Source organism: Aethina tumida, chromosome 2, assembly GCF_024364675.1.
Source record: "Aethina tumida isolate Nest 87 chromosome 2, icAetTumi1.1, whole genome shotgun sequence".
In the NCBI taxonomy this organism is placed as follows: Eukaryota; Metazoa; Arthropoda; class Insecta; order Coleoptera; family Nitidulidae; genus Aethina; species Aethina tumida.
In genome coordinates this window covers 14607648-14631282 of record NC_065436.1, presented here as the reverse complement: position 1 = coordinate 14631282, position 23635 = coordinate 14607648, and the positions used below count along the sequence as shown (strand labels likewise).

General features: G+C 28.8%; 5 protein-coding genes and 1 long non-coding RNA gene across 11 annotated transcripts; 3 read left to right on the top strand and 3 right to left on the bottom strand.

The window, feature by feature from the left end:
- Positions 1-4752: 4752 nt before the first annotated feature.
- On the bottom strand, positions 4753-7456 carry LOC109602251 (glucose dehydrogenase [FAD, quinone]-like). Its single transcript, XM_020018578.2, has 3 exons — positions 7192-7456; positions 6605-6820; positions 4753-6323 (listed from the first exon to the last, which is right to left on the bottom strand). The coding sequence occupies exons 1-3, from the start codon at positions 7439-7441 to the stop codon at positions 4873-4875; spliced, it is 1917 nt and encodes a 638-aa protein (XP_019874137.2). The 5' UTR covers positions 7442-7456; the 3' UTR covers positions 4753-4872.
- A 1951-nt stretch (positions 7457-9407) lies between these two features.
- Positions 9408-10237, bottom strand: LOC109602257 (dynein light chain Tctex-type protein 2B). Its single transcript, XM_020018584.2, has 4 exons — positions 9978-10237; positions 9789-9922; positions 9594-9724; positions 9408-9518 (listed from the first exon to the last, which is right to left on the bottom strand). Exons 1-4 carry the CDS (start codon positions 10049-10051, stop codon positions 9465-9467), a joined length of 393 nt encoding a protein of 130 aa, XP_019874143.1. The 5' UTR covers positions 10052-10237; the 3' UTR covers positions 9408-9464.
- Positions 10238-10826: 589 nt separating this feature from the next.
- LOC109602265 (lipase member H) lies at positions 10827-13705 on the top strand. 6 transcript variants are annotated; one of them, XM_049962397.1, is made up of 7 exons: positions 10827-10915; positions 10972-11568; positions 11780-12004; positions 12057-12281; positions 12342-12498; positions 12983-13063; positions 13560-13705. In XM_049962397.1, exons 2-6 carry the CDS (start codon positions 11559-11561, stop codon positions 13053-13055), a joined length of 690 nt encoding a protein of 229 aa, XP_049818354.1. In that variant the 5' UTR covers positions 10827-10915; positions 10972-11558; the 3' UTR covers positions 13056-13063; positions 13560-13705. The 6 variants fall into 6 exon arrangements, with proteins under 6 accessions (XP_049818354.1, XP_019874154.2, XP_019874156.2 ...); XM_020018595.2 differs by lacking the exon at positions 13560-13705 and having other exon boundaries at positions 10972-11080; positions 11151-11568; positions 12983-13337; XM_049962398.1 differs by lacking the exon at positions 13560-13705 and adding an exon at positions 11641-11737 and having other exon boundaries at positions 10829-10915; positions 11891-12004; positions 12983-13337.
- Positions 13706-13909: 204 nt separating this feature from the next.
- Positions 13910-17727, top strand: LOC109602264 (esterase E4). The gene is made up of 7 exons (XM_020018592.2): positions 13910-14151; positions 15732-15890; positions 15943-16080; positions 16129-16665; positions 16723-17067; positions 17140-17287; positions 17342-17727. Exons 1-7 carry the CDS (start codon positions 14086-14088, stop codon positions 17653-17655), a joined length of 1707 nt encoding a protein of 568 aa, XP_019874151.2. The 5' UTR covers positions 13910-14085; the 3' UTR covers positions 17656-17727.
- A 1342-nt stretch (positions 17728-19069) lies between these two features.
- Positions 19070-19828, bottom strand: LOC126264439 (uncharacterized). The gene is made up of 2 exons (XR_007547152.1): positions 19675-19828; positions 19070-19433 (listed from the first exon to the last, which is right to left on the bottom strand). It is a non-coding gene; the product is annotated as an uncharacterized LOC126264439 (long non-coding RNA).
- Positions 19829-20146: 318 nt separating this feature from the next.
- LOC109602253 (glucose dehydrogenase [FAD, quinone]) lies at positions 20147-22810 on the top strand. Its single transcript, XM_049962395.1, has 4 exons — positions 20147-20528; positions 20595-20980; positions 21034-21249; positions 21304-22810. Exons 2-4 carry the CDS (start codon positions 20803-20805, stop codon positions 22776-22778), a joined length of 1869 nt encoding a protein of 622 aa, XP_049818352.1. The 5' UTR covers positions 20147-20528; positions 20595-20802; the 3' UTR covers positions 22779-22810.
- The last annotated feature ends 825 nt before the right edge of the window (positions 22811-23635 follow it).

Below are 23635 nucleotides of genomic sequence, written 5' to 3'. Positions count from 1 at the left end.
TACAGTATTGACAGAAAGCAGAGCAACTTCAAATCATTTTTCTTCTGGTTATTCTGTTCAAAAAAATGTATATTGAATATTAACTTTCCTTTGTAAATTTAATAATTACATAGTTAAACAATAAAAAAAATAAAGAGTTTAGTTTTACTGATGATTACTTGTTTTAGACTGGTAAAAAGTGGAGCAACTTATGCTAATTAAAGATTTATTACTACAAATAATTTGTAATTAGTATTTTAATTAATTTTACACTAATATATTGTAAAATTCACATTATTATGAATAAATTCCCGACACCTTTTTTAAATGGAAAGAAACAGATGGTCTCTTGAAGAACCATGAATAAATCTTGCTGATTACTATACTCTTTGTGTCTTTTTTTTGTGGTTCACTATCTCCCATAAGTTTTCAATGGAGTTTAGATCCGGAAATTGACCTGGTAAGTTCATAACATTATTTTTTTCCCTTAAAAACCACCGTTTCAAATATTTTGAAGTGTGCTCGGGTCATTATCATGTTGAAAATAAAGTTTTAGTGGCATATTTTTATCTGAATACGGTACCATGTTGTTCCTCAATATTTCTTTACACATAAAACGATCCATGATACCCTCTATTCAAAGGAGAGGACCCATTCCAAATCCTGAAAAGCAGCCCCATATCATTACCGACCTGTTGCCGTGTTTAACAGTGAGTATGGTGAACTTTGGGTTAAACTTTTCATGAATAGGTCGCCTTACATATAAAATCCCATCACTACTAACCAGATTAAACTTAATTTCATCACTCCAGATTGCTCGTTTCCAGTCATTTAAAGTCCAGTGTAAAAGGGACCTGGTAACCTCAACTCTGACTCGTCTGTTCTTCTCTGATAGTAATGGTTTTTAAGTCTCGCCTTCTTGCATGAAGACCCCTTGTAGTAATCTATCTCTTACAGTTCTTGAAGAAACATTAATTCCAAGTTGAATCTCAAGTAGACCTTTTATTTTGCTAGAAATCAGGAAAGGATCTTTTTTGCAGTAGGATTAAATTTGTTTATTGATTTTTATTGGTCGAAAAGATTTCGACACAGTCGTACTGTGTAAGTTTTCTGTCGTCTTTAGTAAACAACACTTTACTTCTGTTATTGTAAATGAATAAGTATGAGCAAGTTGCATTAAATGTCATGGTCGACACACATAAATTTAATCGTGATAAACTGGCATACTTGCTGTGCATACCTTAAATTTTTCGCTCCAATGGCATTAATTTAAAAATTCTGTTTGTCATTTTAATAACATTTGTGATTTAGGTGAGAATTTTGGTTAAAGTATTTAAATTAAATTTATTATTAAATTGTATATAAAATTTCTAAATAATAGCTAAATAACTTAAGGCTACTAATGTAACATAAATGCTTTGTAATTGCTATAAACAGACTTGGTGTCTGTACTACAAGTGAAAGGGTTGTAAAATAATTACTTAATAACGACCGGTAACGTCTACATAAAAAGTTCATCTCATTTATATATTTAATACCACATTATGGCTTAAATTTCTCTTATAATTAGATAATAATTGAGACTTATATTACTCATACAAAAGTTCCTTTTTCCAACACAGCAGTTTATTAACTAAAATAATAAATATTAAGATAATAAAATAATGAATTAAGACTTACTCAACGAATAATGTCTACGGTCCTGTTTATTAAATGTTTAATATAATATGAAACAATTAGTTTCCGAGCATATTTATTTGAATATTAAAACATAATTTCTCTCTCTGACACATATCATTACTGTTCGTTTATTTCTAGGCAACCAACATTACGAACCTAACCTAACTTAATTTGAAAGAAAAAATCAAAAAACATATATGTGATGAACTTAAGGTAATGTTAAAGTAATAATTATGTTCATATGTAATGAATGAATTGAAGAAAATTTAATATTTTCTTTGGAATTACTGTAGTAGTACATGTTTTTTAATAAAGAACATACAAAAAGGAAAATTTAAAAGGTCAGTCAATCTTAATCATAAGTTTTTTTATAAAATTATAGAAAAATTAATTAAATAAACCAAAATTCAATCCATAATACGTAATTGAACGAAAATGTCTTTAGGAAATTTGTTGAAAGTAATTGAAATATTAATATAAATTGGAAACACTACTAATTATTAATAATTACTATTAACCTTAAATTAAATTGCTCCTATTCGCAGAATACAATGAATACTACGAAGTTTTTTGATATTTAATGGACAATTCGATTATTATTAAAAAGTCTTTTGAGCTTTTGATAATCATATATATAAAATTCACTATAAAAAATATATAAAGTTACAGCCTCAATTCAATTACTCATAAAAACTTACTAACATTCTGCCTGAAATCCTGTTTGTGATGCACCAAACTAAAATTGCAAGATTTATGAAGAGCTTTGTCTATTGAATAGATTCCAAAAGATAATGAGGTTTATTAGACATTAATTTTAACATTTAAGAAAGGAACTTTATGTTGATTGAAAGGAAGGAAATTCAATTTGTTGTCACTTCCTCTGCAGCAATTCAACCATTAATTATTTTGATGATCATCAGATGGTGGTTTAACATAGTAATTTAGTAATAATTTATTTTCATATGGGACTACTAAGCAAAAATTCAGAAAATAACACAAATAGTAGAAAATGATTTTTTCTACCCAAAATATAATCTACAATATTTAATTATTTTTTATGTAACAAATTAATAAATACATGCAGATATATTTCACAATTTTTACTGAATTTTATTTTATTATAAATTATAATAATAAAAAAATATTCGTTATGAAATGAATAAAAAAATTGTATTTATTAATTAATCGACAATTTTTGAACAGAAATTTAAAAATATATTATCTATAAATATTCGTATAATTAAATTAAGATGAACAAATCTTCCCAGCTATTTTATTGCATTGTTGTAGGGAACCAAAATTATTATTTGTACCGAAACAACCTCCATAAACAGCAGGTACACATTTCTGCAGTTTATTGTCCCATTTAAATACTTGTATGTAAGCTAGACAGGATATACCATTAGGCGATTCTTGTACATCCTTGATACAATCTGAAATAAAATGAATATTATAGTTAACGACAAACATTGTGTAGTCGTATTATTAATATATTAGTAGTAGAAAATGAAACATTCTATTTAATAATCACCTTCATTATTAATGTTACTGAGCCAATATTGACTTACCTCCTTTATTAAATTCACTTAAGCCACAAGCAAATAGACTACAAACAAATGCGAAGCTCAAAACAATTTTAACTGACAACATGATCACAATAAATCTTTACACTCAATTGAAAATTATACACACATGTATATACATATATATAAACCAATGAACGTGGACACGTTCCAAGGAAGTACCTAGAACTAAACTAAATTATCCTTGAATGCATCAATATAAAGAAAACTCGGGGATAACCCATCGAATTATAAATGTAAATCAATGGTCTTAATTAGATTTACCACATCAAAACTCATTCCATTGTTTCACTTCATCAAATACTACTGTTATACTATAATTGTGAGTCATGTATGTAATTTTATGTACTAAGGGAATGTAAAAAAAACATGTAATTCAGATTTTAACATTTTTAAATTATTATTTTAGTCATAACAATTAAGTTCTATTGTACACCTGACCAATTAAAATGAAGATTACTTAAATGTGTGTAGCCAAGGCTTTTTAACCCGGAAGCAAAGGACAAAACTTTTTATAAATGACTCGAATAAATGTTTGACTGTCCTGTATCTAGAGCTTATTGATGAATTATTTAAATGTCCAATGTTTTAAGAAAATAATAAGATGACACTCAATCATGGTGAATTGGAATCATTTACAATCTCATTGATCATCAAACAGTACAGAATATTCTGAACGTGATTCGTGAATGCAAGTTGACATTTTAGTACCCTTGGACGTTCCTAATTCTTGACAATTTTTCTCAAAATAGTCACGGTACTCATTTATCACAGTAGAACACTTTGTATTGTTTAAATTTCGTTTAAATAGCTATATTTGAAATAATCTGTTTTTAACATGTCAGATAACTTTTCACCAATCATAACACACACTGCATTTGGATGACCAGACGTTACAGTAGGAAAAACACTTGCATCAGCAATTCTTAAGTTTCTAATGCCAAATACTTTTAATTCATCATCAACAACGGCCCCCATTGGACAAGTACCTACAGGGTGAAATCCACTAATTGAATAATATCGGATAAGACAAGCTGTGTATTCCTCAGAACTATTTTTATATGCTTGGCATGGTTTTATGGGAGTATCAATTATACTGGCATTAATCTTTTTAAATGCTGGTGTTTGACTGTCCTGTATCTAGAGCTTATTGATGAATTATTTAAATGTCCAATGTTTTAAGAAAATAATAAGATGACACTCAATCATGGTGAATTGGAATCATTTACAATCTCATTGATCATCAAACAGTACAGAATATTCTGAACGTGATTCGTGAATGCAAGTTGACATTTTAGTACCCTTGGACGTTCCTAATTCTTGACAATTTTTCTCAAAATAGTCACGGTACTCATTTATCACAGTAGAACACTTTGTATTGTTTAAATTTCGTTTAAATAGGTATATCTGATATAAGTATTATTTACGATTCACGTTATGACTAATTATTAAAATTAATATTTACTAACATTAACTATTTATATCCTCTTGTTTATTTGTAGTTGTAAGGAACTAGTATTGTCACGGTGGATATTCATTTAACTTGACCATTCTGGTGAGGTAAATTCCCCACGTATGATTCAGTAAAAATCCAATTTTTTTTGTTAATTCTTGTATTTATATTACTACGCTAGCTATATTTGAAATAATCTGTTTTTAACATGTCAGATAACTTTTCACCAATCATAACACACACTGCATTTGGATGACCAGACGTTACAGTAGGAAAAACACTTGCATCAGCAATTCTTAAGTTTCTAATGCCAAATACTTTTAATTCATCATCAACAACGGCCCCCATTGGACAAGTACCTACAGGGTGAAATCCACTAATTGAATAATATCGGATAAGACAAGCTGTGTATTCCTCAGAACTATTTTTATATGCTTGGCATGGTTTTATGGGAGTATCAATTATACTGGCATTAATCTTTTTAAATGCTGGTGTATCCAATAATTTTTTAACAAACTGAACCCCTTCCACAAGCGTTTTAAGATCATTTTGGTCACTTAAGAGGTTGAAATCTATCATTGGGTAGTCATAAGGACTATTGCTTTTCAATTTAACCACTCCAGTAGATTTTGTATGCAAAGCCACTAAAGCTATGGTGAAGGACTGCAGATTCGAACTTGTTGAAGCAGTCAACAAGTCTTCTTTGTAGTCAAATTCTTCCAGTGGTACACCAGGAGTGGAGTTACCGGTATTGGGAGACAGTATTATTTCCAAATTAGGATACATGGGTACGCTTTCTGTTGAAGTTTGTACGTAAGCCACACATTCAGTCGGACCCCCCAAAGCTAAGTACCCATACCCTTTGAAATATTCCTTGATGAAGCTCGACATTGGAAGATATTCAGCTGATGCATTGTATGATATTGTCATGCTATATGATGCGTGTTCTCGCAAAGTTTCACCTACTGGCAAGTCGTTCACTAGAGGTACTTTAAGTTTATTTAGGTGTTCCGATGGACCAACGCCGGAATTCATCAAGATGTGCGGCGTTAAGATTGAACCAGCTGATATGATGGTTTCATATTTAGCATAGACTTTATAAATTTGACCGTAATGGACAAATTGTACTCCAACAGCTGTTTTAGACTCATTGGAGATCAAAATGTTGGTGACATAACTGTTGGTGGCTACAAACAAATTGGATCTATTTCTGGCGGGTTCTATAAAGGCATGGTAACCATCTTCACGTCGTCCACGTTTTGTGTTGGTCTGAGCTGGTGAGACACCATTGTTTTTACGACCATTGTAGTCAACTAGATCGTATCCCAAAGTACTGAAGGCTTTTAAAAAAGCCTTTCCTTCAGTACTACTGGGGTAGTGATATTCCACGTTTAAATTATTATTTTGTCCGTGATAATCTTGGTCGAATGGTGCCGAAGAGCTGGGATGAAAAGCTTCGGACTTTTTGAAATAAGGCAAAACTTCTTTGTACGACCACCCATTGTTGCCCAGTTGTGCCCATTTATCAAAATCTAATTTGGAACCACGGGAATAGACCAAACCATTTATTAATGTTGTGCCTCCAACACCTCGTCCTCTAGGACATGGACATGTTTCGTTTTTCATGGCTGTAACAATTTTTTTTAATTAGTATTGAGCATTGAGTTTGACAATGCTAATTATTATACTGATAATACTGCTAATTAAATTTTATGTTGGGTTTGTCCTTGGCTAATACAATATAATAATTATTTACTAATACATAATATTTTAAATAATTTAGGCAACCCATATTGATTTAAAATTTAGGACAAATTATTTTTTATGTTTCCAAAAATAATTAACTAATTAATCATATTATGTTCCATCTTAAATAATTACAGTAAGGATTTTTTGTTAATGTACTAACCTAAGCAAGCATTTTTTTGAGGGGTGCTCTTAAAACCCCAATTATATTTACTTTGATGTGTCACAAATTGCATTGCTGGTATATCTATAAATTGATTACCATAGGTTCCAGCTTCTAGTATTAATATATTCCAGTTTTTAATTTCACTCAGTCTGTTAGCTATAACTGTTCCACTACTTCCAGCTCCTACTATTATAAAATCGTATTTACCAATACCTAAAAAATAATCATTAATAATTTATAAAAATTATTTGATATTGACGTAAAACTCCACAGTTTAAACAATTGATTAATTATTAATTTTTACCTATAGAGTATTCTTATCTAATGATATAATATTATAAATTTTCATTTATTTTGACTAATATAAATATCATTAAATATTTAAATAATGTGTAGGGTTGTTGGGTGTTAAATAAAAATATATTGTAATACAATAAATTTTATTAATACCATATTTAATATATGTTAATAATATTCTAATATTAAATTCAATTGTATTTGTAATATTTGGAATCATTATGATGGTGATAAATATAAATTTTAGTAAAATGGTAATTATATGAACTGGATCAAATAATACTTACTTTTAATTGACGAATTGGTTGGTTTATATTGAGCAGCATTTTCAGGCAACTTATATGTGCTTGCACTTTGAACATTTTCTTTGATCAAGTTTTCGTAGTAATTTACTTTGGACTCTTTGGAAATTGCGTATGATCTTGTAACAACAAAAAAGATTATATAAAAAATAGCGGTGATCATGTTTTCCACTGACCACGTAAACCGACTAACTAGTACAGAAATCAAACCAGGAGTGGATAGATTTAAGGTCATTATTGTATTCTTATCTTAAAAACACCATTGTGTTATTGTTTTAGTGCTGTTTTAATGACTTTTTTTTAATTATTGTAGATATACAAAATGTGTGTGCCAAATAAATGGTATTTTTTCTTATAATAAGTGGATAATTTTAATTATTTTTTTTTACTTAGTTGTATTAGCAGTGTTATTAATTGGGTAGTATTCAAAAAAAGGAACATAAAAGCATGTATACTAATTTAAGTAGGAAATGTTCTACTATATTTTAAAAATAATTTTTATCTTACATTTTATCGAGTAAAGTAGTGCATTAAGAGGTCACGTGTCGCTAGATTTAGTGGGTAAATCCCCTATCTTAGAGGAAGAGGTATGTGAATTGTTCTTTTGATAATAACAATTACCTAATTGAGGATTTTACTAAAAAATACTAATTCTCTACATTTTAGCTTAGAAAAAAAAACGTGTAAAAACAAATAAAATAAACTATTTGTAAATGACAAGATATAGAAAAAACACATTTTCTATATTTTTCACACAAGAAGATGGACTAGCACCAAAAAAGGTTCATTTTAAAGAATGAGCTAGAAAGAAGTCAGAAATACAAAAATATTTAAAATCGAATGAATTAAGTAATAAAAAATATATATAAATAAGAATAAAAAACTTCAAACTCAAAAAAGTTTATAAAACACCCACACAATTTAAATGAATAATCTATTTAATTTTAATTATTAAACTAGACAATTGACGTCGATAATTATGGCATTGCCATTCTACAGCACCTCAATACTCTCAAATTATTATCTACTCGTATTTTGCAAGCAATCCCGGAACTACTTATCTTGTGTAAAATATTTTATTTTTTTTTTTTTCATTGCTCATTAATGAATAACGTAACCATATTAGTAAAATATCAGTGATATTAAATTTTATATTGTCTTTTTCCTTGACAAATACGTACTACAATCTTGAGTTTTTGTGATAAGCAGTCGTATAATGTTTATTAAAAAGTATTTTTACGCATCGTTTTAGCTAATTATTTTATTTATTTATGGTTGAAATATAGACAAGAATTATTTTTAAATTTAAATTATTGAGTTTACAATTAGCAAACCTTATTATAAATTATAATTTCAACTAACCATATATTAATATATTATTATAATTATTAAAAAATAAATTATTAAATATATAATATAGCATTTTATTTTTCAAAATATTTTGTAAATTTTCAATTATATTTTTACATCTTTTATTATTTATTTTTATAAAAAGTTAAAAAAATAGTAATTATTAAATAAACATATATATCTTTAATATTTAAATATTAATTTTTTTTTATTTGTTTTTCAAAAGATTTAGTAAATATTTGTTTTACATTCTCAAATTTTTAATATTTTATGTTTATAAAAAATTTAAATTTAATTTTTTTTAAATATTGAAATTTTTTATTTTTTTTTTTTTTTGTATATATTTTTGTTTTCAAATTTCACATTGTATATATTTTTTATTTCATTTTATTAAATTTTATTTAACTTTTTATGATATTTAAAAAAAATTAATAATTATAATTTTTTTTGAGAAGTTATTCTATTATTTAATTAAATTTTACTTAATATCTATAATATTTATAAAAAATTAAAAGAAATATTTTCAATTTTATATTTTTTATTAATCAGTTAATTAAATTTTACGATATTTATAAATATACTATATATTTAATTTTTAAGTAGTATTTTTTTTTTTAATTTTTCAAAAAATTTAATAAATATTTGTGTTACATTTTCAAATTTTTCATTATATATTTTTTTATTATTTAATTAAATTTAACTTAATATCAATCACTAAACACTAAACTAAAAATGATCTTAAAACTTAAGTACCATATGACCATTTGATCATTTGTCGATTTCAGAATGCCCTTTTTATTAAAATGTCTCTATGATAATAATCTATATGTCTTCATACAAATCAATAATATATAAAGTATAAATGGATTATTTTTATTTCAACATGTCACATATTTACAAATCTATATCTACATAGGGTACGTAAAAAATGCAAATACAGTTACTAAAGTGAACATCGTTTCCTGAAAAAAGTTTGAACTACAGTATACTCGTTATTGGACCATTCTGTACATAAAATCTATGGAATTAACACTTACGTTGATAAATATGTAGCTAGAATAGGAGTCATACTGCAAATCCCAACTGCACTTTGCCTCTGTGACTACTTCCCCCCAGTTTTGTGCAATTATTACTTGCACTGCATAACGGAAGCTTGTCAAATTCAAACCTATATCACACCATAAGTGAAAACAGATTAATATAACACAGTTATAGGAACATAAATATAGTACTTTTTAGTCTTTCATTGACGCCATTGGATATTGCTATGCACCAATCCCTAACTTTGTTGTTATCATAGACTTCTCCCACAAGTTGAGGAACCACCACGTCTTGAAGGATTGTCTTTACTTCACTTTGTTTAAATCTAAAATCGTATTAATAATTAAAACGGTTAGTCTCACTACAGTATTTTAACATACTTCCCACTTTCATCAGTCCATCTCTTTTTCGGAAATAACTGATTACTATTACAAATTTTTGACAATCGATGCATGTTCGATGTTCTTCACTTTTGACATTCAAATTTATTAAAATGACGTTCACAATTCAAGCTTACTTGATGCAAAATGTAATGAACTAGTATTGGCATTAGTTTTTAGCCCAATATGTCCAAATACATCGAGTAAATCCATTAAAATCCTCCCCCAGACATTATCTCAGCAGTGAATGAATAATATTTCATTACAGTTGTATTCTGTATAGACATTTTATGAGTACAAATCACTGAAAATAGTTTGATGTTTGTTTTAATATATCTTTACGGTTTTTATGGTATTTTTTGACCAATTAATGGCTTGTTAAATAGTAAAAGTATTCTTATTTAAACTCCGATAAAACTAATTACCATTATATTGTTACACTGACTTACATTTCATGGATATACTTATCACTTAGGTCGTTAACGAAAGTGGTGTCTATCCATTACTTAAATACTTTTAAGTCTTGTCGTGTAATCTGAAATATGTACTGTCCAATATGAAAATATATTTTATAAATAAAATTACTAATAAATTAAAGAAACAAAATATATAATTTATGTAACATAAATTTAAATATCTTAAATTCTAAAAAATATATTATGCTAAACTCGGCAAAATTCTTTTATTTTATCAAAATTCCTAAAGAAAGAAGTAAATTAGTGTCCATTAATTAGTAGAAATAAACAATATGCTTTTAGTTGCAATTATCGGTATCTATATAAGTGTGATTATAAAAATGTCTACTTTTAGTTCTTATTTAACATAATAACAAGTATATATACTATAATATTATTATAATATTTTAGAGTGATAAATGATAATGAGTGTGTCAAAAGTACTTACTGCTGCTCTATGTTTGATATTCAATCTAAATCAAGGTAAATTTAATTTAAAAATATGTTATAAAAATATAAACAATAAATTAAAATTGTAGGGCCCCCATTTTTTACATTCCAGAGAAACTTTTTTAGTTTATTTAGTAGTGATGGGGGGTTGTGTCCCCCAACTAGACAAAATGAAGTAAACTTTTATTTATATACAAGGTAGGTGGTAATGAATTAGAACAAGCAAAATATGTTAATTAATGAAGAATCATTTGATTAATAATTTTAGGTTTATAATTTTACATCTCATTGTATAAATTTTGTTTTTTATAATATATATTCTGTATGATCATCCTTCTAATATCCTTTCAATGGAACAAATCTATTGGTCTCAATAAAAAAACTATGTAATAAAATATCATATTGCCCATATAGTACCATACTAATGGCAAAATTTATTTTTATTGGCAGCGGCATGGTTTTTATTCCATGTCGATATCTTCAAGTATATTGAAAAATTTAGGAAGAGGGACTTGGAATATGAAATTATTTTTTCAGAAAAAATACATCAACACCCGAAGAGCTATTTCTTAATGAGACATCAGTTTTAAGCAAGTCACACTTTGATAATTCGAAACCAACAATTTTTTTCATCCATGGTTTCCTTGAGAGTTACACATCTCACGACTCTGTTGCCATGAAACGTAGTATGTCTATTTTTTACTATAAAGTAAATGATTAAACTTAAATTTATTAATATTTTAATATTTGTTACACAGTGATCAGGTATTTGCTCAAATATTAGTAGGTTACTTTAGTTGAAGAAAGTTGACCAGTGGGTAACAGCAACATTAAGATAATATAAATAAGTTTATGGTAAGAGTTCACCACGTAGTATATTAATTTTGCTAATTTAAGCACAACTTGAAAGGGCGGATTGCAATATGATCCTTATCAATGCACAAATATTATATGTTGGTAACATAGAAGCTGTTGGCAAATACATTGCGGAGTTCATCGACTTTTTAGTGTCTCAAGGAATGAAGCTTTCGAATGTGGAAGTGACCGGTATGAGCATAGGAGGCCAAACCTGTGGAATAGTCGGTAAAAATGTTAAAAGCGGCAAACTATCTAAAATCGTGGGTAAGATTGTGACTATACATAAGTATAAAATATAAAAATATACTTTTTACAGCTTTTGACCCTGCCGGAGCTTTATTTGACTTCTATACAGAAAGCAGAAGACTTGTTAAAAGTGATGCTGAATTAGTGATTGTGATTCACAGTGACCCATGGCTTAATGGTTACTACAAATCGTGTGGTCACGTGGACTTTTGGATAAATGGGAAACCTTTAATTCAACCCGGTTGTGATCCTGTTAACACTACGTCGAGGAAACCGGGAGATGTTCTTGAACTAGGTGTGCTATCCTTTATGAAATATCACTTTAATTATTTAACACTTTTTTGTTTCTGGACAGTCTTTTGCAATCACTTTTTGAGCTACAGAGTGGGAGCGTACTCAATCTTAAATCCGGAGGCTTTTTCTAGTAGAAAATGTGATTCATATGCGAATTACAAGTTAGGAAAATGTGATAATAATGATCTTCAATATGTTGGAGATCATGTTACTTCTTCGTAAGTATTAATTATATATAATATAATAATTTATATTAAACCATTTTCAACATTATTAAGTTAAAACTTGTCATATTGCTATCAACATAATTCAAAATTCAAGTAGAAACTTGATTGTTTTCACAAATATAATATGCTGGATGTTCCCAATTGGTCAATAGAAAAAGCTGGAAAAATTATTAATTACTTTCCATATTTTATAAGTAAGGTGTGGGAGATGTTATACCCAAAAATATACAGGGTACACGAAACGTGAAGTGAGATTTTGTTCAAAATTAATTAGAAAAGTAATTCAAGTCAAGTTATAATTATTACCAAAATTTCAAAACCTCTTCCTGTTCTCCATAAGCTTCAAATGGATAAATTAGGTCTTTCACCCTATGGTATATCATACAGCAAAAATATTTAATTTACTATGTTGATATGACACTTATAAGTTTTATATTGGGATTACAATAAGAATTATTTAAGGTAATTTTTGCAGAGCATCTGGTGATTATTATATATCAATTGGAAACGATATATATTCTAAATTGGCAGCAACTGGAATCCAATGATATATTAAGTAATTAAATAAAAATATGTCGTTTTATTAATAATATTATAAAAATGTGTTCCATATGTTATTTGAGACCAATGACATACACTGAGCCAACTTAGGATGGAAAAATCTTTCAATTAGTAAAAAATGATGGAAAACTATGTTCAAATACATTGGGAAATTAAAATTACTTAAAAATATATTAATAATTATACAACATGGAAAAGAACTTTTCTAAATTGTGTTTCTTAGTTTGTAACTATTCGACTGGGGTTGTATCAAAAATTAAAAATATATGTTCTCCTGTAAACGTTTATAATTAATCTTTGATTGCATCTCAGTTATTTTTAATATATTTATTAATAAATGTGTGACTGAATGAACACAGATAAGTCTTGTTGTTTGTAAGCTGCTTCCACGAACATCCTCTTATCTAATTCTATGCTTTCGTTACATAGTCTTTGGACTATCCTAAGACTCTATGGTCAACCATGTTTTCTCCAATAAGTGTATGTTGTAGGTGCATGACCTGTTGATATATGGATAAGAGGCTGTATAGTTTTTTATATGTGAATGGCATTTAATTTATGCAGTCGTTTAAATTGTTTGGCTAGCAGGATTAGCAGGATACTACTGGTTTCCCCAAATAAATACTGTTCTCAGGTTGTTATGCTTTACTTTTTTAATTAGGCATTTAAAACTAATTGGACAGAATGAACATGACTATTTTTCATTCATTTTTTCGGTAAATTGTTTTTACTGACCATTATTGTATTGGTCAGAGACCAACGTGAGATGCATGAACATAACAAATATATTTCAAGTTATCATATTTACCACATATATGTTATAAAAAAATACATAAAAAATCTAAAATCATTGTTTTGCTGATAGCAAATTATAAAATGTACTTTACTTAGGTAGAGAGATCAAAGATTAAATTTGATAACCTTGGTTGTGATACAGTCCCCCACAATAGTACTATATACTCTGCTCTGGCAAAAAGTTATTTGTGGTTTAGTATTCGTCTAGTTGATACTCTCACAATGTGGCCCCGATCCAGATTCCTGCTGTATAGAGAACGAATGTTATTTAACTTTTTTATTGCTAAGGTAATTATCGTTTTAATTTAGCAGAATGATTTTAGTCTGTTCACGATTGGTCCAATTTTGATCACTTTTATAGAAAATTTGCAGTTTTTTCAGACATCAAATTATTCGGCAAATGAGAGAGAAAAAAGGAACAAAAAATTGTTTTCCAATTATGGATTCTTAAATGAAACAAAATACTGCTTTACAATCTTTTTTTTGTCTATTCATAATTGGTCCAATTTTGGATCACTTTAATAAAAAATTTATAGTTTGTTTATACATCAAATATTTATTGATATTTGATGAATGAGAGGAAAAACTTGTTTTCCAATTATGGATTCTTAAATGAAACAAAATACTGCAATAGAACCTCTTTTTGTGAAAAATTTTCATAACATAAAATGATATATATGGATCAATAATAAATGAACAATAGTATCTAGTCTTTGGCATCGGGATTTTTCTTCAAAAATCCCTCCCGAATTGATTATCACCTGATAAAACGAATGATACACATAAAGTCACAATTGTAAACAAGTAAGATTTACATTAAATACCGTATTTTTTGTTGACTCATTTTCAACCAAAAAAAATCTTTCTTTGAAAAGATATGTAAACTGAACTGATCTTAAGGTTCCGGAGTAATTAGTTTTGAGTTACTCAAGACCAACTTTTTTATGGCTCCCTAACTAAAAAAATGAACTTAGTATTCATCATGATGATAAATCGTTTGCAATTTGTAAATGATTACATACATCTTTCTCAAAGATAAATATCATTACAACTACAATACATTAATTTCAGATATAGTTAATTGTTACGCAGTGATGGTAATTTTGAACACTTGATAATATTTTTTAGAATTCCTAATTGATTTTATTTCATTATTTTATCATATTAGAAGTCACGATATAAAAAATTATATTATATAAGTTATTATCATTAATTATTTTATACTTATAATAATTTTGAAATATTATAAATGTATATATATATATATATATATATATATATATATATATACAAAAAAAATAAACAACTTTTAATCTCTTAAAACAATTATTAAATGAGAATACAATTACATACAAATTATTTGTAAACTTACCAACTGTTTTATACAACATAATTGTATGTTAACATGCAAAAGTAAAATAAGTAAACAATATTAATGTATAAACCGTTGCGCAATATAACCACGTGAATAGATGCGTGGATAAAAATAAGCAGTTATATTTCCTATTCCGAATAATATATATAAAATAAAAAAGGAAGTAAGTAAGTACGAAAGCTCCACTATTTTTCAAGAAAATTAATATTGAATAATAATTCTGCAAGGTCATATTATAACAAAATATATAGTAGGAAAATCGTTTGTCCAGTCTGAATCTGGAGAGAGACATCAACAAGACAGCATGAGTCACCCTCGTAGTGGGAGACTTGCTATCTCTATCGTACGTGATGTCTCTCTCAAGATTCAGAATAGTTCTGTTGACCTGTCTTATCCATATACTATATATACCAATAATTTTAATATTTTTTAATACTATGAAGAAAGAAAATGAAGCCTGATATCACTGAATTGTATTTTAAATATTTTTTAGCTTTTGGCCTATTTTAACATTTGGAAAACTTCATATGTTCATACCACAAAACTAGGAAAAGTCAAGGGCACTGTAGAATATGCCGAAAATGGATCGAAATACTACAGTTTTCAAGGCATACCCTATGGAAAACCCATGCTTGGTGAAAATCGATTCAAGGTAACTAACTACCCCATCACATCAAGTTATAATTACAACTTCTTTGGTCTAGACATCTGAAGCAGCAGGACCATGGACGGGGACACTGGACGCCACAAAAACAGGAAAAAAAAGCATTCAAAGCCACATGGTGTCCAAAAAATTAGATGGTGACGAGGATTGTCTCAACTTAAACATATACACCCCGGAGGTAAAAATATTAAAAAAGTTATTATGAATATTTTGCAAGTAATTTTAGGTTCCACCGGACAGTAAAAATCTTAGGCCGGTTATGGTGTACATTCATGGCGGCGCTTTCCTTAACGGTTCCAATGACAAAATGATGTACGGTCCGGATCATCTTATAAACGAAGATGTCGTTTTGGTGGCGATCAACTACCGTTTGGGTTTGTTGGGATTTTTGGCTTTTGAAGATCCGTCTTTGGGAGTGACGGGCAATATGGGGTTTAAGGATATGGTGCTGGCTTTAAAGTGGGTTCGAGTTAACATTAAGGATTATAATGGTGATCCCGACAACGTTACGATTTTTGGCGAAAGCGCCGGATCTGTAGCCGTGCATTTGTTGATGTTATCACCTTTATCGAAAGGTTTGTTTCACAAAGTTATTGCACAGAGTGGAAGTGTTTTGAATGGGTGGAGCCGATGTGAAACAGATGTTGCACAACAAGCTGCATCAGCAATTGGCTTTCAATCTACCAGTAATAAGGAAATACTTGATTATTTTAGGACAATTCCTGTAGACAAGCTTTGGGCAGCTCAACGAGCACTTGAAAAAGTAAGGAATTGAAACGTAACTTATACATATACAGCTATAAGTAATATTTATTTACAGTGTGATAAATTTTCATGTGTGGACCGTTTTTGTGGATGGACAATTGAACCACCATCTAACACAGCATTCCTAACAAAATCACCAATTGATCTCATTACATCTGGCGAATACAATCGAGTTCCTATAATGATGGGCTTTACGAATTGTGAAGGTATGTTATATGAAGGAGTTGTGTCTGAAAAGAATAAACCAGTCTATTGGGAAAAACCTGAAGTTAATGTGCCCACTCAATTAGAATTGGACAATGATTCGGCTGTAAAAAAGACTGTAGGTGAAAAAATCGTTAAATTTTATTTAGGAGAGGGTCCCTATAATAAAGAGAATAGTACCAATTCCTTATATGACGTAAGTTATGACTGCATATGGATATTTTACTTGAAAGTATGTCTTAAAAATATTTACAATTGTTAATTGCAGTTACTGACTGACAATTGTTTCTCCTGGGGGATTTACCAGGCAGTGAGACATCATGCCAATCAATTGCCAAACTCTGTTTATCTGTACAGATTTTCTTTAGACACCAAATTAAACTTCTACAAGCACTTAACGAAAATTACAAGTCCAGGTATATCTATAGTTAAAATACCTATAAAGTTAAAAACTACATCTTTTAATTTAGGTACTTCCCATGCTGATGATTTGGCTTATTTATTTAACATGTCTTTATCATTGGGTGTATCCAGACATTCCCTAGAAGACATAGCAAGAAAAAGAACTTGTCGATTATGGGCGAACTTTGCTAAATTCGGTAATCCTACCCCTAAGAATGACGATCTGTTAGACAAATTGTGGTTGCCGGTCACCAAAGACATTGTTAATTTTTACGAGATTTCCGAAGATCCTCATGGTGATGAAAACCCTTGGCCTGAAAGGATGAACTTTTGGAATGGAATATACAGTATGAATGAAAACACAGCCAAATTGTTAAAATAATTATTTAAAAACAAACAAATTTGTTGAAAACTAGGTCTTCATGCAGTATTAAAAACTTGTTGTGTTATATAATTTAGTTTTATCAATAACCTAGCTCAGACTCTATTAATTATCGAATTTACTATGTCTATATTCCTCCAAATTTATTGAGGCTAGTTAAGATTTAAAAGTTTCCCCTTGTGCCATCTGCAGACAGAAGAAAGATGAGCCATCAAATCGAATCAAATAAAATTTTGATTATGGAAATATCCTTCGTAGAGTGCTTACTACACGAAATATTTAATTTTGTTTAAAAAAACTCCCTGTATTAATAACGTTTCAGTCGAAAATTTAATTAAAAACTTTAAAAATAAATTAATTAGTAGTTAAATACTTTGACTTTGACTTTTTTGAGTAGAACCGTCACTGTTTCAATGTTTAGAAAACGAATTTTACTTTTAAGTTTGATGGTCTAAATAATGCTTTACAGATAATTATTGTTTATGCAATTCTTATTAATATATGATTATTATTATAATGAAAAGAAATTAACAAATGTATACGACCTTAGGCAACATATATCAATACATATGTAGGTACGTCTTTTGATGAATAGCATTTTCATTATCAATGCTCTTAACGATAAAATTCAAAATTAAGTAGATATTTATATTTTTTGAGGAATATTTGAAATTGATAAGAAAGATAAGGGCATTTCCATACGAAAGTAAATAGAAATATTCAGAAAAAGTGAAAGGATTAGCTTAGCTAATATTTTAGTAATTATGTCTGTGCATATTTTAAGAAGGTAAACAAACTTAAATCACGTCACATAGATACTCATAATTAACCTATTTATTATATTAATATATATGTATGTATATTCACTAAAAGTATAATTTATCTTTAAAAAAAGTTTAAATGACTATTAATCATAATAGCCACATTATAATATTACCTGTATTAACATGTATTTTATGGATAGAAAAAAATAGAACAACAAAACCAAAAATAAATACCCAGTTTTAACTCTTATACAGTAGGAAAAGCGTTTGAGCCGTCTGAATTTAGAGAGAGACATCATGCATGACTGAGACAGTTAAAGTCTGTCCAATAGTGGGAGTACGTACTGTCTCTATTGTACATTTCTTTCAGTATTCAGATGGATCAAACTCTTTTCGTACTGTGTAGTGGGACTGCGATAACCCATTAACTGCGTACAATACAAATGCATAAAAATGGTTAAAATGTATGAATGAAAAAATCGATTCCAAATGGAAATATGTTCGAATAATGCATAGATTAAAAAAATCGATTATATTTTTTATTCTAACTAAAAATTAACCATAAAACAACAACTTTTTTGTATACATTACCTTATCATTTGTTTAATTACTGTTTTTTTTTTAAATTTAAATTTTTAAAAATACCTGAATGACGACAATCAGTTTGTAATGTTTTATAAGTACATTATTTACAATACTCAGTAAATAAAAATGCCTTACCATTTCATAATTGATTGATGGGTAAATAACTACATAATTTTTAATTCTATAACAATAACAAAATACCTGAATATTAATTATTTTTAACAAGTTTGCGTTGTTAACTCGGTTTATAATTTATACACACTGGTTTTGCAATTTTGTTGCACATGTTTAAACTTTCAAAATTGTTTCTTGATGGTTCACATCCACTATAAAAGTCTTCACGACACTTTCCTTGTTTAACGTCCCATCTGTAAACAATTTTAATTTGTGCACAACGCCATAAACTTGTTGCAGTTGACTTTAGGCAATCTAAAATTTATTTTGATACCATTAAAAACATGAATACTAATAAAGGCATGATAAATACACCAGTTTTCAAATTATCTAAAAAACTAAATCATTTATTGATTAATTTTGTTATATAAAAACTGTTTTCAAATTTACCTAAAGCTCAAATCAAAGAAACTGTAGTTACAGGACTATGATCAAAATTTAATTATATCGTTCCAAACTAGTGTCACTGTTACATAATAATAAATAAAGTACTAACCTTCAATTAAAAATTTATTCTGTCGTTGAACGATATCACAATGCACATCAAAAAATAAAAAATATAATATTAAAAATAACTTTTTACTCATTTTGTTAGTTTGCTTAGTTGTAGTTTCATACGTAAACACACTTTTAATGAAGAATGTTTTGGCATTAAGCAGATAAAATTTATATATAAATATAAATATTATACAGATATGTTTCAAGGAGAATATTAAATAATTTCTAGTAACAAATACTAATGATATATATGTTATACTATTGATTAACTTGTTTTTCCCAATTTAATGAAACATTGATTGAAAATTAATAATTATACAAGAATAGAACAATAAGACTCATTACATTTGTTAGAAATTAATTTAAGTAAACTTAATAACATTATAAGGGTACTGTTTTTCTTTTAAGTTTATATTAATGACATTTTTGTATTATGTGTAGAACCCATCCAGATACAAAAGATATAAAAGATGTGGACCACCTATTCAGCAACATTCGAAGGTTTATATAAAATGATTCAATAATTTATTTTTTGTGGTAAAGACAATGTTGTTTAGTTCAATTTAGTAGTGCAAAAATGACTGATAAAATGAAATATCCACAATCCAAAAGGACATAAAGAACGATTAGATTTGAACCAGGAAATACAAGTGATTGTTGCTGATGATACTGGCATGGAAATATTAAGCAATCCAAGCCTAATTTCTATAGCAGAAATAGTGGGAGCCACTACAAATATAACTTGTCTATTAGGACGTTAAACTTTTTAATAAATTAACTTAAGAGGACCCACTTAATTACAAGAGTATTTGCATAGTGATGGTCTGAATGGTTTTAGTTGAATTGAGTTAGGTGAGTTAGATACTAAATTGTAAATTGTACTAAAACTTTAATTATTTAATTTTAATTGAAATCAAGTTTTAGTTTAGTCACAAATACCTTTAATATGTAGGTAATAAAGAGACTAGAAACGTAAGAACATTTAGATATTAATTAACAAATGCACAGATACGATATCTATGTTAATTTTATATGTATGTATATAAAGCATGTAAATAATTGTTAAACAGTATACTTATTAACTTTTTAATAGCTGGTTTCAGTTTATCACCTATAATACCCCATAATGCACACACCAGTACTGTACTTGATAATACTTTTCATAGCAACAGGTCACTGTATAGATCCTAAATTAATTAAGTATTACGAAGATCTTATAAACAACGAAACCGAAAAGGCAAAGAACTATAAATTAGATGTAGATGCAAGGAGATATCAATGTTACAATAATTTGAAGACAGAACGTAAGTAGATATTGTTCTTGAGTTTTGTGTGTCATAAAAATAATTTATTATAGTTTTTGGTACTTATGACTTCATTGTCATTGGGGCTGGATCTTCTGGTAGTGTTGTTGCAAACCGTCTGTCGGAAATTGGTGATTGGAAGGTTTTACTGCTGGAGGCAGGAGGATACCAGAATAATTTCACGGACATTCCGGTTATGACCACCATTTCCACGTTCAGCGACTATAACTGGGGCTTTGGGAGTGTTCCTCAAAAGAATGTTTGCCAAGGTAGGTATTTTTTTCTTAACCAGCAAACAAAATAATTGGTTTATATTGTTTAAGGAATGGTTAACAATGTTTGTCCCTATCCCAGAGGCAGAGCTTTAGGGGGATCGACAGTAATAAACGGGTTGGCATACTCACGAGGTATAGCGAAGGGCTTTGACGCCCTAGCTTTGTTGGGAAATCCGGGTTGGGCTTATAATGATGTGATTCCTCATTTTCTTAAATCAGAAAACATAGAACTTCGTGACCCAAAGGCTGTACTTAATTATGATTACCACAGTGTTGGTGGCCCACTTAATGTTGAATATCACATACCAGGAAGTAGAGAATTAGATGATTTTTTAAAAGCAAATGTTGAACTGGGATACAATGTTACTGATATTAACAGTCCTATAGATGCAGGTGTCTCGAGGGCTCCGGTGAATACACTACGTGGGAAGAGGTTTAGTGGCTATAATGCTTATATTGAGCCTGTTGAGACTCGGAGAAATTTGAAAATATCACCACACAGTTACGTGACCAAAATAATTATTGATGATACGAAAAAAGTGGTTGGGGTTCAGTTCACCAACAAGGGTATTACATATATAGCGAATGTAACTAAGGAAGTCATCGTGTCAGCAGGAACCATTGGTTCCCCACATATTTTAATGTTGAGTGGTATTGGCCCCAAAGAACATCTACAGAGCAAAGGGATTAAAGTGATTCAAGACTTACCAGTGGGTAAGGGATTAAAAGACCACGTAGGAATTGGTATATTTTTCTCCACAAGTTACCCCATTGAAACCAAATCTCTTAAAGAATACATAAATGAATATTTGGTGGGCATAGGAGGTTTAGCTGCTCCGGGTCCCAACAACGCCTTTGGATTCTATCAAACTCCTGTTGAAAAAACTCCAAATTATCCAGACCTTGAAATTATTTTAGTCCCAAATTATGGTAATGTTACAGCTGACTTTTCTAAGAGAAGCTTAAATTTGAAAGACGATACGTTAAACGCCTACATACCAAAGGCTGGCAAAAGGATAATAAGGATAGACGTATTTGGATTACATACACGGTCCACCGGAAACATCTCATTAAATACCAGTAACCCATTTGATTATCCTTTGATCGATCCTCAGTGCCTCACTGACAAGGAGAACATTGACTTAGATACAATGTACGAAGGCATCAAAATGGTGTTAAAATTAATGGAAACGGAAGCAATGAAAAGAATTAACACACAACTTCAGTTACCTTCATTGCCTGCGTGTAATAAATACACCCCTTTGTCAAAGGATTTCTGGATTTGTGTTATCAAACAAATTGGTCACCCCGTGAATCATCCCATTGGAAGTTGTCAGATGGGTCGACGTAATGAAACAAGCTCAGTTGTAGATGGTAATTTAAGGGTTCATGGTATTCAAAATTTAAGGGTGGCTGACGCAAGTATTTTTCCTATTGCACTTACTGGACACCCAAACGGACCATGTGTAATGGTGGGAGAAAAGGCTTCTGATATAATAAAACGTTACCACGGAAAATTATGAATTGTGATAAAAATAAATGAATTAGCGTATTACATGCACGTGTTTACTCCAACTTTTAAAAAAATATAAAGTTAATGCCTAATATTGACAATCTATTGTCATTTTCTAGCTGATCATCATCATCATCATCACCAATCATCATCATCTTCATTAAAACAGACAAGGGAGGTGTGAACAATGAAGGGCAACAGTTTGATATTAATAGTTATTGAAAAGAGTTGGACAACTCAAACCACAAGAAGGGACACTAGGTTGAAAATTATAAATCATTTATTATAAAAAAATTACGGGGACTATTTAAAATTTTAAAAGATCATAACACAAGATCTGTACTATCAGAGATGAAAAATGAGCTAGGTATAAACTAAGATAACAATTTATGTATGCATAGGCTAAATTAAATGATAAAATAAACCGTAGTGAGATGTATGACGTATACCACTAAGTACCAATTTGAAAATCTATTTTGACTAAAGTATAACATAATTTATAAATCCCAAAATGGCTATTACCTAATGTTACTTATTCTTAAATAATATCAAATGCATAATACATGAACATTAAACAAATTAATGTACTGAAAGAATGATTCAACAGGAATCAAATCAGAATATAATTATTCACATAAATATTAAAACTTTTGTGACGAAACTATTACGCATTTCGCAATTTTGATTTCACTTACATCATAATAAATGATGAATAAAATCACATTTCCTTACGTACTTACTTGTACAAAGGTTTTCAAATTTTTATTTTTATATTATAAATACTGATGAAAGATTTTATATAAAAATTTATTGTTATAAAATTATGTTAATAATAATAACGCAGAATAAATAAATTTACTGTGAAAA